This window comes from Culex pipiens, chromosome 1 (genome assembly GCF_016801865.2).
Source record: "Culex pipiens pallens isolate TS chromosome 1, TS_CPP_V2, whole genome shotgun sequence".
In the NCBI taxonomy this organism is placed as follows: domain Eukaryota; kingdom Metazoa; phylum Arthropoda; class Insecta; order Diptera; family Culicidae; genus Culex; species Culex pipiens.
The window spans coordinates 56,145,486-56,163,055 of NC_068937.1; the positions used below are offsets into that span (position 1 = coordinate 56,145,486).

At 39.4% G+C, this 17,570-nt stretch overlaps 1 protein-coding gene across 3 annotated transcripts; it reads left to right on the forward strand.

The window, feature by feature from the left end:
* The first annotated feature begins 5,439 nt into the window (after positions 1–5,439).
* On the forward strand, positions 5,440–14,621 carry LOC120417757 (glutathione synthetase-like). 3 transcript variants are annotated; one of them, XM_039579916.2, is made up of 6 exons: positions 5,539–5,978; positions 7,340–7,552; positions 7,783–7,955; positions 13,409–13,451; positions 13,515–14,290; positions 14,347–14,621. In XM_039579916.2, the coding sequence occupies exons 1-6, from the start codon at positions 5,817–5,819 to the stop codon at positions 14,471–14,473; spliced, it is 1,494 nt and encodes a 497-aa protein (XP_039435850.1). In that variant the 5' UTR covers positions 5,539–5,816; the 3' UTR covers positions 14,474–14,621. The 3 variants fall into 3 exon arrangements, with proteins under 3 accessions (XP_039435852.1, XP_039435850.1, XP_039435851.1); XM_039579917.2 differs by lacking the exon at positions 7,783–7,955 and adding an exon at positions 11,718–11,851 and having other exon boundaries at positions 5,600–5,978; XM_039579918.2 differs by lacking the exons at positions 13,409–13,451; positions 13,515–14,290; positions 14,347–14,621 and having other exon boundaries at positions 5,440–5,978; positions 7,783–8,684.
* Positions 14,622–17,570: the final 2,949 nt, after the last annotated feature.

The window sequence follows — 17,570 nt, forward strand, 5'->3', positions numbered from 1 at the left end:
CAAAGAGAAGAAAACGTGACGCTGGAACGGCGAAATTGCCTGACAGCTATCCTAGAAGATCGAAGCGGCTTCGTAAGCCGGCGAAGAATTCAGAATTTGTTTATTCTTAATTAATAGCACGGACGAACGGACATGACACGGGGTTTCAAAAAGTGAAGCAGGTTTTCTTTTACTTCTTCAAGGCGAAAACCTGCGCAAGCGAGATCGCTTATGTCAAAATCTTCGCGCCACATGGTTTAAAACGTAAACAACGCCAGCTGATGATGCAAATTCATGGGCACTTTTTGAAATGGTCGTATGAATTTATATTAAAAATACAATTTCTAACAATTTTTTGCAATTTAAGTATCCATGATAAATTACATAAAATCATAAAGACAAACTTAATGTCAAAATAACTGTTACTAGAACCATACCAATGCTAAATGTTTTAATTAATTATTGCATAAGACATTTTGAGAAATCATGCGTAATTCCGCGATGCTACTTCGACAACGTGAATGTAGATGGCGCAAATGATAGTTTGCTTCAGAAATTTGAAGAAAAGTTGTTCCTGGAGTCATGTCCGTTCGTCCGTGTTAATAGTGAACATTAAAAAAAAATTGTTCTTTCTAATTATATAATTAACTTTTGATCTTGTTGTTACATCTTGATTTGAAAAATCTAATGAACTGTACATTTCGCTGAATTAGTTTTTTTTTGTCATTATTATATTCTTCTATTAAAAGAGGGAGGAATTGTCATATCCCTCGACATTTAGGCTTAATTGTCAGTTTGACGTTTTAGCAATTGGAGCTCACGAATACAAACAAATGTAATGAAACTATAAATAAAGCTACGACCGTGTGTCGAGTCCCTTTTTCCATTTGGAACATCATACGAACAAGAAGACTTTTATTTCCAAAACCGATCCGTCTCTGCAGTAGTTAACAAGTTTTATAGACATAAGCTCGATGTCTGAAGCAACCCGACTCCAAAAGGCGTTGTCGAAAGACCATTCTAACGGTCTAGGACAGGTGAGAGACGAGCAAGGCACTCTCACTGTCACAAACAAGGAAACACTGCAAGTACTCATGAGTATGCACTTTCCAGAATCAACTGAAAGAGAGGAGGATGCTGCTAGTATCCGGACTGCAGATGGCGCATGGTGTCGACCATCAAGAGAGTCAGTCCAACTAGCCCGTCGAATGTTCAATCAGTCTTCAATCAAATGGGCCCTCGGCACGTTTGAACCACTGAAGGCTGCGGGACCCGATGGCATCCTTCCAATCTTTCTCCAAAAAGCAGCCGACACCATAATGACTGAGCTGATCAACCTACTTCGAGCCAGCTTCACCCTGGGCTACATCCCTCGAAGCTGGCGCAAAGTCAAGGTGATCTTCATACCTAAGGCCGGCAGAAGTGATCCCACGACGCCAAAAGCCTTCAGACCCATAAGCCTGACAGCAACGCTGCTCAAGCTTATGGAGAAAATCACGGACAACCACATCCGGGCGAAGTTCTTGAAGGACTTCCCTTTGCATAAACACCAATATGCATACCAAGCGGGCAAATCGACCGAAACTGCCCTACACACGTTAGTGTCACGTATCGAGAACGCACTGAAATATAAAGAATCTGCACTTTGTGCTTTTCTTGATATTCAGGGCGCTTTCGATAACACTTCGTACACAGCCATCAATGAAGCGCTCCGGTCGAGGAACGTCGATGGAACAACTGCGAGCTGGATTCATGCTATGCTTACGAGCAGAGAGATTTCAGCATCGCTAGGAGACACATCTATCACAATAACAGCAGCCAAAGGCTGTCCGCAAGGGGGAGTACTATCTCCTTTGCTTTGGCTGCTGGTGGTAGATAGCCTTCTAAGAAAACTCACACTACTTGGCTACGAAGTCATTGGATATGCTGACGACGTAGTCTTAATCATCCGGGGGAAGTACGACGGAACGTTATCGGACCGTCTACAGTCAGCTCTAAACTGCACCATGTCGTGGTGTGAGCAGGAAGGGCTGACGATAAACCCCAACAAAACCGTGATAATCCCGTTTACTAACAGGAGGAAACACGACCTTAGGCCGCCTACCTTGAAAGGAACCCAACTGACCTTCAGTTCCGAGGTCAAATATCTAGGAGTAATCCTTGACAAAAAGCTGAACTGGAATGCACATCTGGACTATGCGGTAAAGAAGGCAACTACTGCTATCTGGGCGTGCAACAAAATGCTCGGCAAAACCTGGGGCCTTAAACCAAAACTTGCATTCTGGTCTTACACCACCATCGCTCGACCTAGGGTAACCTATGCGTCGACCGTTTGGTGGCCGAAGACTGAACAGAAGACATGTCAGTCGAAGCTGACCAAGCTCCAACGACTGGCATGTCTCTCTGTAACGAGTGCAATGAAAACAACCCCCACCGCGGCCATGGAAGCCATGCTATGCATTCTGCCTTTACATTTACATGTGAAGCAGGAGGCAGCGCTTGGCGCTCTACGACTACAACGGTGTAACAACTGGGTGGAAGGAGATGGAACGGGTCACTCGCGGATCGTGAAGGCTTGTGACATTTCCCCCCTTGCAACTTCAGTCTCGGACTGCATGGAGGCGAGGCCCAACATGGACATTCCATATGAGGTGATTGAAACAAATCGCCAAATGTGGAGTAATGGAGGACCTACACTTCCAGAAGGAACTATTCGTTTCTTTACGGATGGTTCAAAAATGGGCACTTCTACTGGAGCTGGAGTCTTCGGTCCTCGAACCAGGGAAACCATATCTATGGGAAAGTGGCCTACCGTTTTTCAAGCATAAGTGTATGCCATACACATCTGTGCGAGGACGTGTATTATGAGAAATTATAGACACGCAAAAATCGGTATTTTCTCGGATAGCCAAGCTGCACTATTGGCATTAAAATCCTCTAAATGCGAATCCAAACTTGTTTAAGAGTGCGTCGCTTCCCTAAGGGAACTTGCTTCTCGGCATAACAGAGTGATGCTGTTTTGGGTCCCAGGGCACTGCGGCATTGAAGGCAACGAAATGGCTGATGAACTTGCCAGACAAGGCTCATCAAACATCTTCGTGGGTCCCGAGCCGTTCCTTGGAATCTCAAAAAGTGCCGTGAAGCAAGAAATAACTAATTGGGGACAATCGCAAATCGCTTCAATCTGGGGCGAGATGCGAGGATTGAGACAAGCTAAAACTTTTATCACTCCAAGTCCTTCAATTGCCAGGAAACTTCTTGGCTTAAACCGTAGGGAACTACGAATACTCGCAGGGCTTCTAACAGGACATTGTCCTGCCAGATATCACCTGCACAAAATCGGCAGGTGGCCTAACAACCTCTGTCGTTTTTGTTTAACTGAGCTGGAAAGCTCGGCACATTTACTCTGCTTCTGCGGAGCACTTGTGTCTCGAAGGCTGCGGTTCCTTGGATCGCAACTTCTTACGCCGTACAATGTATGGCACCACACCCATCCCAAGAAGGTCATACAGTTCATCGACTGTATTGCGCCGAATTGGGATAAACCATGTCTGCAAAATAACCCCTCGTCTTCCGATCCAATGGATACGAGTAATTTGTAGTATGGACAGTAACCAGGGTACATCACAAAAGATAGCCTTCTCAGGTGGTCGCAGTGAACTTAACCCAATGCCCATTGGGCAACAAAAAAAAAAAAAAGGAGCGTTTTGGACTGTTCAACTCTGCAGAGACAGCTGGATCGTTTCAACGAGTGGTGCTTGCGTAACTTCCTGACGATCAGCATTGACAAATGCAACGCCATCTCTTTCCATCGAAAACTGAAGCCTGTGATCTTTGACTACGCCATCGCGGGAAGCACTCTAGCGCGGGTGACCCAAGTACGTGATCTTGGAGTTACTCTGGACTGCAAACTCAGTTTCACCAGCCATCGCCATGACATCGTGTCCAGAGCCAACCGTCAGCTGGGATTCATCTTCAGGATCGCTGAGGACTTCCGGGATGTTGCATGTCTGCGCTCCCTGTACTGCGCGCTGGTAAGATCCATCCTCGAGTTCTGCTCTGTTGTCTGGTGTCCATACCAAAGCACTTGGACAGCCAAGATCGAATCAGTCCAAAGAAAATTTACTCGACTTGCCCTTCGCCGTGCGCACAATCCTGCTGGTTGGAGTCCGTACGAGGAACGTTGCCGAATCCTGCGGTTGGACACACTTGAAAAAAGGCGGCACATCTCACAAGCATCGTTCGTTGCCAAAGTGCTGGCTGGCGAAATCGACAGTCCCTGGATCCTAGCGCAGATCCAAGTTTACGCTCCCGAAAGGCCGCTCCGCCAACGTCCATACCTGCAGCTCGCACGTCGCAACACCAACTATGGACAACATGAGCCGATTCGATTTATGTGTAGTCGTTTTAATGTTTTTTCTCAACTCTATCGTCCTAACATTTCCACTTCCATGTTTCAACAACGTGCTCGACTCTGGTATTCTAGTCAGTTTTAATGTATCCAGCTTTTTAAGCAAAAATGGCGTTCGAATGGTGAACGCCCGAATTGTCAAAATTACGCAGTGGTACCAACATTACGAAAAAAGTGTGCCATGGCATGACAGAAGCATTTTTTTTCTAACGTTGGTGCTACTGCGCGATTTTGACATTTCGGACGTTCAACATTCGAACGCCATCTTCGCTTAAAAACCTGGATATGTGTCGGTGTCGTCGCTAGTTTTTATAAGCCGAATCATATAGACCATAAGTAGTCAAATGATATTTTTTACAATAAACAAATAAACAAAAAAATGCATTTCGAGACTATTTTATTCAGAGCTGCAAAACACTGCTACCAAATTGCCTGTTCCATAATTGAGGGATGTTATTGTGCCTCCCACAATTGTGGAACACCTGAATTTAACAGATATTTTCACAAAAAAGTTAAAAACCATTCATAAAACATTACTAAGCTTGAGGTTCCAGTTAGAAAATCATTATTTTGTAGAAAATAAGTACTCCTGGAGAGAATCAAAGTTTGTTTACATCCGTAAGAAAAAAGTGTTCCGAATTTGTGGAATTCAAGGGTCAAAATTTTCTTTGAAAACTTGCTATAAAACGTAAAAAATTATAGCCGGTCAATACATCAAACGAAAGATCGCAACAAAAGCTTTCACATGCTGGTAAAAGCAAGTCATTATGTTCAATTATCGATTTTCTATGATTTTTCGAACATTGGCCGATCTGTAAACTGTTCCGAATATGAGGGATGACTGTATATTGGCCTAAAAAATTATCAATAAGAATTGAATTAAAAAAAAACATGAAGCATTCAACATCTTCTAATTACCCTACCGAACCTAAAATGCTTCAAACATGTGTTGGTGAAGTTGACCACCAAATCGAATGAACGTTCGCATTCATTCACGCAGATATTGTTACATTTTCTCGCTTACTCATCACATGTTTTAACTGCATACGAAAAATCGAGTTCATAAAATGTTATAGTGAAGTTTGCTTCGTCAATAAGTATAATCATTTCTGTGTTTAACGAGTAGCTTCAAAAACACGTTTAGTTACCACAAATAAAGAGTTCAACATTGCGTTGGTCTCTCCACCAAAAACTCAACAGAGTAAATAACCCACTTATCTCTTCGCCTTCAGTCAGTTCATTCCGGGCGGTGAACAAGAGAGGTCGTGTTTTCGGGTTTGTTGTTCTTATCAATCGTCAGTATTCTGTCCATCGCGTTGGGTCATATCGCACCCATAGTTTAGTAATATAGCTGGTCCCAGTTAGTCCGCTGCGTAGATCCGAAATAGACGTGCTGAGCTCATTACAAGAAGAAACATTAAGAAAAATGACATCCCCATCGACGGAAGTTCCGATACTGGAGTCGTGCATTCCACTGCCCCTGGACGAGGCCCGCCTGCTGGAGGTCGTCGAGAAGGCCAAGGACTGGGCCATCATGCACGGGGCGGCCATGCGGTCCAAGGCGGATTTTAACCCGGACGCGCTGCAGGTTTGTGGGCTTTAGTTGCTTTGAATTGTGGTGCACGCGAGAACATAGTCGAAGTTTTGACGTTTAGCCAAGGCCAGAGATGTTGTGATTGCGTGTGGTTATGTAAGCACGTAGCACCGCTGAGTGCCGGCTGCGTATAGTAAACATTGGTTGTGCAGTGGGCTGAGGCAATATCTTTCGGAATAAAATTAAAAGCTTCAATTGAATTTTTGAACATTTTTTCAACGACACGTAAATACCAAAATTTGATACCATAACATAATCTGCCCTTCAGATTTTATTGAACGAAGATTTTAAAGACGTGGTATCAACATCACCTTTTAACTGAATTCACTGAATCTTCACTTTGTTTCATGAGCATGACGCTTGAGCAGCTGACGATCTTAGATTGCAGAACTGAAGAAAAGCAGAACTTGCTGTTTTATAAAGGTTTAACCGCTGATGCATGGAAGGTGGAAACAGTGGTGGGCCATCCAAGAAAATTGATATCTGATATAGTGTTTGGACATCAGATATGTTGAAAAAAAATCACACTTTTTTTTTAAAACATACTTTGAACAAATCTAAAGTTAAATTTTGAAAAGGTCCTATAAACATATGAAAGAAAATAGTTCATAGGACGTTTTTTTAAAATACTTCAGAAATATTGAATAATGAGAAATGGAAATTTAATGTTTGTTTGCCAAATTTATTGTTTCAATGATATTTAATTTGATAGCTACACTGTTTTTTTTATAAAGGCATAAACATTAAACATATTTGTAAAAGATCTAGCAAAAGATGTTGATATCTTATATACTTTGCATGTAAATTATGCATTTTCATCAGATTAGAGTTTATTTGTAGTTTTACGAGAATCATGTATACTTTCACGAAAAATTGAAAAAATGCAGATATATGTATACGATAATGCCGGAGTAACCATTTTAGTGAATGTTGTTGACTTCAGTATTCTAACTACTTCAACGATAGCATGAAAAAATTAAATAATCCGGTAATTTCCTTATTTTATCACCAGTGTGCATACACAACAAAAAAAGTTTAATTTTGAAAGGTTGAAAATTTGGTAGGTTGAATATTATCTCTTTTTTTACCTAAAAAATATGTAATTATGTGTAAAAATATGACCTGATGAAAATTCATCAAAATCATCACAAAATCTGTCACCATTTCCTGATGAATATTACCATTTTTTTCTGTGTAACTGATATATCGTGTGATAACATCATCAACCCACTGTACACGATTCAGCACTGTCACGGTGACTCGCTTGATAGCGTCCTCTGCTATATTCCACATAGATAACCGTATGATAGCAAACAACCAACAAATGAACTCATGAATCACGTGTTTTCTTCCAGTTTGCTCCGTTCATTCTGACGCCCAGCTCTTTCCCACGCAAGGAGTTTGAAAAGGCTGTGGCGCTGCAAACCACGCTAAACGAGCTGATGCATTCGGTCGCCCACGATGAGGAGTTCCTGCGGGATACGCTTAAGTATACAATCAAGGTGGACGCCTTCACCGGAAGTCTGTTTGAAATTTACGAAACCGTACTCAAGGAAGGAATCTCCCAGGTATTTGAGGTTTTGATTTATCACCCCTACTTGCACCACTCATATTTTAACACGACAAGTACGAGATGAAAATCATCACACAAAACTCGTTTGCCAAGAAATCCTCCATCAATCACTCGTAAATCACACTCTTAAACTACTCGCGATAATTGCAATTCTAATCAATCCAAAATTGATCACTCAAAATTCGACCACAACCACCAACATCTCCATCCCCCCCTTCGATTCAGCCGATTTCGCTGGGCCTTTTACGATCCGATTTGATGCTGGAGACCAAATGCGAGAACTCGTGTCAAGTGCAGTGCAGTCGTGCCAAGCCGTACTGCTGCTGGAAGCAGGTGGAAATCAATTGCATTGCTTCCGGCTTCGGCCATCTGGGTCCCGCGAGCAGGGTGGTCCAAAGGTTTTTAGCGCTATGGCCTTTTATTATCGTTCTTTTTTTCTTATCTCATTATTGTTACATTTATTTCTACCGCCCCTGGTGTCTTCCCTTCCCTCATTACACTCACTTGGAAAAAAGTTTACCACATTTAAGGTTTTCTCATTAAAAAAAACATCTTCGTTAATACATCCTCTTAACTCATCATTTGCTCAAAACTTGATCGATATCCTCAAAAATTGCATGTCACTCATAGCGTGTTCAAAGTCAGTTCAACCTTTCAGGTCAACCAAGCAGCGATAATCTTTATTCTATTAACGGATTGGTTTACCTTTCGTAACGGATATTTTTTCAAGCCAGATGATCTGATCTCAAACTCAAAAGGATATAAATGTTTGTGAAATTGACTCTCTCTCTCTCTCTCTCTATCTCGCTCACTCTCGTGCTCTATATCTGGCGCAGTTACGTATTGTTTGCGTATAATTCACCAATTTAACAGCATGTTAGCTTTTTCCTCCCCAAAAGTACTGTGTATAGTTTGTTTTCCAAATTTTGTTCAAACAATAAATGTGCATGTTTTGTAGTCCTCGTTGTCGGTTCAGTTTACATTACGATTGGATACTTTCACCAAAGTAGCTAACACACACCGTTAATACATTTTTATTTTTTTATTTAACGTTGATTACTACATTGCTACACGAATTTCTTTTATCTCATGTTTTATTTGACCAGAATAAGTTTTTCACAAGCTTACTTTTTTATTTATAAAATCCATACTATGCAAAATAATCACTTTTCAATTAAACACCGATTAAAAAAACATCTACGCAGGCTCACCTCGCGGGGAAGCATGAACTTTGGAGTCCCAAGAAACACGTGTGCTTTGAATTTTTCAAAAATATTTAGACAGGGCCGAATGGTTTTCCTACAAAATGTGTACGAAGAGTTAGTGTTGTTCGGTTCTCCTACATATTGCATGCAATTTTAATTGTATGCAAGAGCGACGAACCACCCTAATTCACCATAAAAACCATTCGGCCCTGTCTAAACATTTGTTTTTTTAATTCAAAGTAGGGTATATTATTGGACTTCTTTCCTATAGTGGACCGTGTGAAGGTTTTTTGATTAAAAATGCAAAAAAAAAAAAACACACACTTTCAAGTGGGTATTTTAATAGAAAACTTTTAATTAGCATTACCCAAAACAATGTTGACATTTACTTGTACTTTTTTGCAAAAATAAGCGTTTTGTGCTTGACTTCTGAAATCAGCCATGGCTTTCACAACAAAACATCATTACTCTTTTATGATAAAATTAACTATCCAATCATTTTTTGACACTTTATTTCACTTCAGTAAATCGAGATAATGTTAATTTGATGAACTTTACATAAGTACAAACAGAAACTTCCAAATTTTGAGCAAAATAATTGGGTCCAATATAGGAACTAAAAAAAATATCTTTTCCAATATTGGACCCCTGTGAATTTAACTAATAAATAAAAATGAAGAAAACTGTGCATTTGGGTTATATATTTCTTCAAACATAAATATAAATATAACTTTTCGTTCTTTAAAGTTCAAAAATTCCTGAAGTCGTAAGAATTGACAATAAAACAAAACTATTGTTTTTATACTACACTGAAACATCGTAATTGAGGTTTTATATGATATTTTCGTATTATAAAACACAAATTTAACTTTTTTGGATGGCAATCCATTGTTTTGTTTTGGCAAACTATTTAACTAACTGTGGAACAATTTGTATCAAAATGACTTTTTTGTGAAAAAAATGTATTTAAAAATCAATATCGTTTTACGTTGTTTAAGGGGTTACATACATGTAAATCGACAAAACAGTCAGAGGTTGGTGTCAGCACACACTTAGTTTTATTTATAATCTGTTTTCAGAGCATTAATATATGCATTTTCATCTATTATCAAAACAAATTTGAAAACATTTGGCTGTTTAATTTCCGAGATATAGCTATTTGAAGTTAGCAGTTTCAAAAAACGGGTGCCACGATGTCTCAAAACTGCCTTGACCAAATCGGCTCAAAATTTTGGTAAAGACTCGTTAAACCAGTCCTGTGTGCATGACGAAGGCCGATTTTCAAAAAGATTATTTACAAAAAAATATAAAAATATTTTTGTGTTTTTTATATAAAAAATCGTCAATTTTTGATTTTTGTATTTTTTTAAAAAGCAAAATTTTAAAATCGGGCTTCGTCATGCACACGGAATATATCTTGAGAGCCTTCACCCTGAATTTCAGCCAATTTGGTCCATCCCATCTCGAGATATCGTGGCACCCGTAAATCAACTCGGTGTTTCGAGAAAAACGCTCAGAAAGTTTGACAGTCCGCTTTGCGCACGGCAAAATGTTGAGCTTAAAATCGTCTCTAACTCTGTTTAATCATGAAATATCTTCATGAAACTTTCAGGAGTGATTGAAAATCATCTATTTAGTGGATTCAATAAATTTTCTGTAATATGAAATTTTGTGATTGTCTACATGTATGTAACCCCTTAAGCCAAAACTTATAAAAAAAAGTTATCAAAAGCCGCCTTTGAATCAATATATCTATCCATAGACTGACACCATGCGTCAAAACATCAGATATTAGTTAAATTGGATGTTAAACATATCAATTTGCCTATAGTGGACCCGCAGAAACTGGATCAGAAACTTGCAACATAGCTCAAAAGACCCGGGGTCGTTAAAGTGGATTGCTTTGCTTTTTGGACCCGGGTCTACCATAGGGAAAAGGGTCCATTACTGAAAAAGAGCAATTATTTTTTGAAAACAATAGTCAGAATTGTTCCAAAGTCATCAGATTTCATGGTTCTGAACAATAAGTTATGAAATAGTGCTTAAAATAGTGATAAGTTGTGAAAAATGTGTTTCGGCTCTACCATTGGTTAAAAGATCCTACACGTGTTGTTTTGGACCAGATATTTCCATACCTTTTTAAAATAAATTATCGTATTGAATAGTCATTCGAATCGAAGCTTCTAAAATTATGTGACATGTTAATCTTTATTCTAGAGATCAATACATATCAATCGTGAGCTGTCCCAATAAATTGCTACAGGTGATTTGAGTTACCTAATATTCCGCACAAAATTATAACATTTTATAATATCAAGAGCAGTTTATTGGTATATTGTTTCATTTACTAACATTTTATTTATGCTGTAATATTAATATAAATATTTTCATATTTTTGTTATGTTCAATCAGTTTTCTCCTATTTGTCTATTATTGCATGATTTGATATATGCGCACACAACCATGCTTTTTGTCGCATAATTTGAGTATTATTTATATTACACCTAAAACATTTTAAATCAGAACTTTTTTCGGAAAAAGCTTCATCCAATTCAAATATAAAACTTTTTTTCTCAAAATTGAACAGTTCTTAGTAGCGATGATAGATCATTGCAATTCTTCGCATTGATTTGATTTGGACATTGATCTCATTGGTTACATCAATTAGTTAAGAACTAATAATAACATTACGTGGTACTGCATGGTTTTCTAGTCTAGACACAATTAGTTGTTAGTCAACCATCTTGGCAAATCAATTCGCAATCTGCAATATTAAATCTTTAGGGCGTCAGATCGGATTATAAAAAGAATAGTTGTGGAAAATGATTCAAATATCATTTTTGGCGCAACTGATTTGATCGTAATCACACCCTGAGAAACAACTACTATCAACACACACACACACACACTCAGCCATCAAACATCGATCGATCGTCCTTCCCCCCTTCGTTCCAGCCGTGCTCGCTAGCTTTACTCCGGTCTGACTATCTGGCAAACTTTCTCGAATCGAACGCCATTAAGCAGGTGGAAATCAACACGATCGCCTCCAGTTTTGGCGGCATCTCGACCTTTATGACACCGATGCATAGGTATATCCGCTTTCCTACCTCCTTCAAATAGTTACTTGGGTTTTTATTTTATTTTTTGTTTAGTTTTTTGTTTATGATTTTTTCTTGGTTTGTTAGCGATTGCTAAGCTACCTATTGGAATACCACTTTTGTGTTAATCTCTCTGAGTTCTTCTGTGGCCGTAGGCAGTTTTTGGGTTATTGTTTGTGATATTAATGTAACGTTTGGTTAACATGTATCTTCAAATAACTGAAATTGTAGCCCCTTAGCGTTGACTAACAAACTATCCAATGTCGTTCTAATTTACACGTTTTTAAACCAGAGCACAAATGTTTTCCTTAAAAGCTTATTCCTGTATGCGCACGTTGGTGAAAAATGCACAATGCTACATTTTCCCTAGAAGAGACCTCAATTTCATAAACATTTATTGATTGGCAAATTGGAATTAAACTGAATGCTAGATCCTTTGAGATTTCTTAACCTTTCAGAGCCTTGCTACTACTGCTACTACTCCGGATTACTATGGTGTGGAAACTGTTATTGTTTGTAGCACAAAGCCAGCGAGCGGTTCCACGAGAAATCAGCAGTTTAGTATTTCTTTATATTTTTTATTTGGCATGCACCTATTGTACACATTAAAAAAAACCTTAATCTATTTTGCATCAATCGTTTGTTCATACATTGTAAAGCAGCTTTATCAACACAATTTAACTTTAGTAGATATAAACGAATTTTGTAGCTTCAGCAATCGCCTATGGTTGTCTCTTACTTGCTGAAGAGGACCGTAACTCTAGCCACCAACGGCGCCCGCCATGTCAGAATGAAGATCACGAGGGGATGGGGGAGCGTTACGTCTCACGCCAAGGCTTTGTTCATGGCACTATGTATTTGAAATGTGAGCGGAAAATTGAGATGATTGCTATCCCGAGCAGCCGGCAATAACATTCCTGTACATGAATGTTGTTTTTGAGATTGTCGGATTTGTTGTTGTTAACATCAGTGGCCAATAACAGAAAAATGTACTGAAAAAAAACGTGCCAATACATAATTTTGATTTTGTAAACACAGTCCACACACATTAATCCGCAGTTCTCGGAAAAAAACACTTTGTTTTGTTTGGGATTATTGAGCTCAAATCCCAAAATTGCTCTAAAGGAATTTGGATTTTTTTCAATTGAAGATAGCGGTCGAAAAATTCGACGGCTCTGATTCCGACATGGACTTCTGAAATTTTGGTGACTCTGGCTCTCACAACGATTCCCATATACTCCAGCTCTAGCCTCCCTGCTGCAAACATTATTAGTACCTAAAAGTAAAAATAAATAAATTATGCCAAATAGGTTTGCGTGTCATGCCAGATAACTTATGCATTAGAAATTTAAATACGCTGATTTTTCAGGAACCTGCTCGATTGCGTAGATCCCAAGTAAATATCTTCGTTTTATTTAAAAATTAGCATGTTGATCTTTTGTTCTATCTCTTCGTCGGAAAGTTTGAACTCTTCCATACTACTGCCTCAAATTTAATAACTATAATTTTGCTCTCGTTTTATACTTGAACAATCCACTCTCTTTGAAGCTACATTTTGAAGGAACTAGGCCAGATGAATAAGCTGGTAAATGTTAGTATGAATCACCAGGATATTTTCATTGAATGTATAAACTGAACACACTTTTCTGAGCAGCTTCCGGAGAATCGCGCCTTGTCCGGTCTTTGCGACGCCATGGTCGAGGCCTGGAAGATTCAGGACCGCCCGAAAGCGGTGATCCTATTCGTGATCGAGGACGTAACCTACAATATCTGCGATCAGCGCTTTCACGAGTTCTACATCCGCGAGACGTACCCCTTCGTGCAGGTCATCCGGCGTACGCTGACGCAGATCTTCAACGGAGGTAAACTTGGTCCAGACGGAGAACTGCTGATCGATGGACAGGAGGTGACGGTGATTTATTTCCGTGCTGGGTACGAACCCGGTCACTACTACGGGCCGAACGAGTGGTCCGCCCGACTGTTGATGGAACGGTCCAAGGCCATCAAGTGTCCGTCGATTCAGTACCACCTGGCCGGTACCAAGAAAGTCCAGCAAGCCCTGGCCAAGCCCGGCATCCTGAAGCGCTTCATCGCGGACGATCACAAGATCGATACCATCAAGGAGATCTTCACCGGACTGTACCCGCTGGACAAGAACGAGGAAGGAGACGAAGCGGTTCGGCGGGCGCTGGAAAATCCGGAACGGTACGTGCTGAAGCCCCAGCGTGAAGGCGGCGGCAATAACGTGTACGGCGAGGACATTCCCGGAGCGCTGGAGAAAATGAACGACGACGAGCGGTCCGCGTGGATTCTGATGGAGCGAATCTTCCCGCCACTGTCGAAGGGTTACATGGTTCGACCGGGCGGTAAGATGCCCCCGGAGATTGTGAACCTCGTGTCTGAGCTGGGCATCTTTGGAGCCATCATTGGGTGAGCGAAATCTGGATTTTTTATGAACTCATCAATTAAAACTGTGTACATTGTAGAACCAAGGACAACGTCGTGTACAACAAGCAGGTGGGCCACATGTTGCGGACAAAGCTGTCCAGTGCCAACGAGGGTGGCGTGGCCGCTGGTCTGGGTGCCTTGGACAGTCCGTACTTGATCGACTAGGTAGGTTGGTGTGGAGAATCATTGCCATACAATTTTGCGCCGTGTTATTCCAGGGATTTAAGGGAGACAGCATCAGCAGCATTTGCTTTGTATTACAGAGTTTATTACCGAACACGTTTTCATATACACTTACAATTAATGCATGAAATTTGAAGGTGTTTTTCTATAATAGGACTGAAAGAAAAAATCCAAATGAAAACAACAAAAAAAATCAAAGAAAAAAAAAACAAATAGTCAAATGTGTGTATTTAAAAAAACAAACTTTTTTTCGTATTTTTTTTTGTCAAATTTGAGTTCTGTGACCTCAATCAAATGTGAATAATTGATTTTCATCACCGCCAAAAGTTGCGTCAATTACGAAAATTTGGATACCCAAACATGTTTAGGTCATCGCTGAAATTTTAAAGTTATTGCAGTTTTAGTTGCAGTTCTTTGTTCGGTTCTATCCCATTCCCCAAAATTCCATTCCCCAGAATCTCATTTCCCAGAATGACCAATTCCTCAAAAAAGTTTTTTATTACGAATGTGCATTATTTCAAAAAGTGATCAGTTTTAAAGCGTCAATTATAGATTTCGCCTTTATTGTCATAACTGCTGACAAAAGTCGAATGCCCTATTCTTTAATGAAAGGAAAACTCTCTTGACTTGGGATAATTACACAGCTAAAAAAGTAGTAATCCAGCTGCTTGTAAAACACCTGGGTGTAAAATAAATATTGCATTATTTCATGCAATTTTATGTAATTTTACACCCTGAAATATGTAGCCCATCAGTATGGGAAACCTACTTGACCGAAATGTCAAGCTCATATATGCGTTTATCTTAGCAGCTGTTCATCGGTCTGATGGCCGAGTGGGCTAAGGTGCCAGTCCTTACTGTTGGTGCTGGGTATGAATCCCGTCGGTTGCAACTTTTTTTTTGTGTTTGCAAAAATTGTACATGCAGTGTGTGATATTAAGTGTTTATTTTGACGAAGGTGATGTGCATGCTTTTGCATGCGATTTTACCATCGGATTTTTTGCTGTGTACTGACATATTGAAATTTCCCTTAAAAGTTGGGTTTTCCCTTCTTTAAAGACGGACAACTCTCTAAACTCTCATGGGACCATCCACAAACCCCGTGGACACTTTTTTTTGGAAATCTCAACCCCCCCCCCCCCTCGTGGACAAATCACCATACCCCCCCCCTTCCCCCCTTAAGTGTCCACGTGGTTTATGGATGGTCCCCATTACTGCTCTAAAGAAGGGAAAATGCTCTTGACTGTCATTACTTCTGACAAAAGTTTAATTTTCCCTTCAAAGTTGAATTTTCCTTTTTTAAAGAAGAGAAAACTTTTATGACTTATGATAACTGCAGCATGCTGACAAAAATTGAATTCCATAGTAAAAAGTGTTTTCCCTTTTTAAAAAAGGAAAAAAATCAATTAGTATCAGCAGCAGTCACGATGTCTTCTTTAACGTGAAGACTTGCATCATTGCCATGATTTTTCGTTCAAAGATATAAATTTTGCGTCGCTATCAATATTTTTACAAAATTCCTTAAATAGTACCCTACACATGCTGATTCCGTTTGGTAACGATTGTCCCATTCCTTGCAAAGTTATGCAAATCGTCATTAATTAATGATCGCCAAATAGGACGTCAATGATTGTACCACAAAATTATATAAATTTTGAAACCATAAAAAAGACCAAATTTTTGCCTTCCTCACCTTACTGAGGAAAGGCTATAAAATCACCCGAAAATTGAACTTCTTAATTCGACCTCGTAGACCCACCTTCACGTATACCTATCGACTCAGAATCATGTTCTGAGCAAATGTCTGTGTGGATGTGTGTAGGTGGATGGACAAAAAAATTGTCACTCGATTATCTCCGGACTGGATGAACGGATTTTGACCGTATTGGTCTCATTCGATCCGTCTTGGGGTCCCATAAGTCTCTATTTAAAATCAGCAAGTTTAGTTAAGTACTTCAAAAGTTATACTAAAAAAACGATTTTGGAGTATGTCCGGAAGATTGTAAAAAGGGTGGTTTTTGCAAGAAACCTTATCACATTTTCAGAAAGGTATTAAAAAGACCTTTCCAATGAGCCCAAAACATTGAAGATCTGACAACCCTATCAAAAGTTATTAGCATTTAAGTGTTATTTATACACTTTTTGGAGGCTGCATCTCAGATATTTCAGTAAAAATTATGTCCGGGTCCATCATGCGACCCATCGTTAGTTAGATAATCAAAAGACCTTTTGAATGAGCCTAAAACATCAAGGATCTGACAACCCTATCAAAAGTTATTAGCACATAAGTGTTATTTATACACTTTTTGGAGGCCGGATCTCAGATATTTCAGTAAAAATGATGTCCGGGTCCATCATGCGACCCATCGTTAGTTAGATAATCAAAAGACCTTTCAAATGAGCCTAAAACATCAAGGATCTGACAACCCTATCAAAAGTTATTAGCACTTTAGTGTTATTTATACACTTTTTGGAGGCCGGATCTCAGATATTTCAGTAAAAATGATGTCCGGGTCCATCATGCGACTCATCGTTAGTTATATAATCAAAAGACCTTTCAAATGAGCCTAAAACATCAAGGATCTGACTACTCTATCAAAAGTTATTAGCACTGAAGTGTTATTTATACACTTTTTGGAGGCCGGATCTCAGATATTTCAGTTAAAATTTTGTCCGGGTCCATCTAGGGTGCGCCACAAAAGCATAAAGTTGAGCTAGATTGGATAGGCGGGCAGAATATCATAGTTTTATATCCCCTGAAGCTCTCCTGAAAATTTCAGCCAATTCGGTTGAGAATTCGAGGTGCCCACTCGATTTCAATTTTGTATTGGATTTTGGATCCGTTAGTATGGGGAAAACGACACTTTTTACACTTTATTGTCCTAAAATTCCAAAATTGAACCAAATAAAATTCTGTGCGAGCTGTTTATAGATTTTTTTATGGGGAACAACTTTGTAGAACATCGCGAAACGATCTGAGCACAACTGGCTTAGTTATAAGTGGTTTAAGTCAAATGGTTTTTCCAGGGTTAACCTCAGGATTAAAGTATAGCCTTTTTATCAAAATGGTCACTATGAT

Excerpts from the sequence above, each read along its gene's own strand:
- LOC120417757 (XM_039579916.2), top strand. The coding sequence starts at position 5,817 with ATGACATCCCCATCGACGGAAGTTCCGATACTGGAGTCGTGCATTCCA. Across the intron at positions 5,979-7,339 it reads TTAACCCGGACGCGCTGCAG|TTTGCTCCGTTCATTCTGAC; the intron begins GTTTGTGGGCTT and ends GTTTTCTTCCAG. Across the intron at positions 7,553-7,782 it reads TCAAGGAAGGAATCTCCCAG|CCGATTTCGCTGGGCCTTTT; the intron begins GTATTTGAGGTT and ends CCTTCGATTCAG.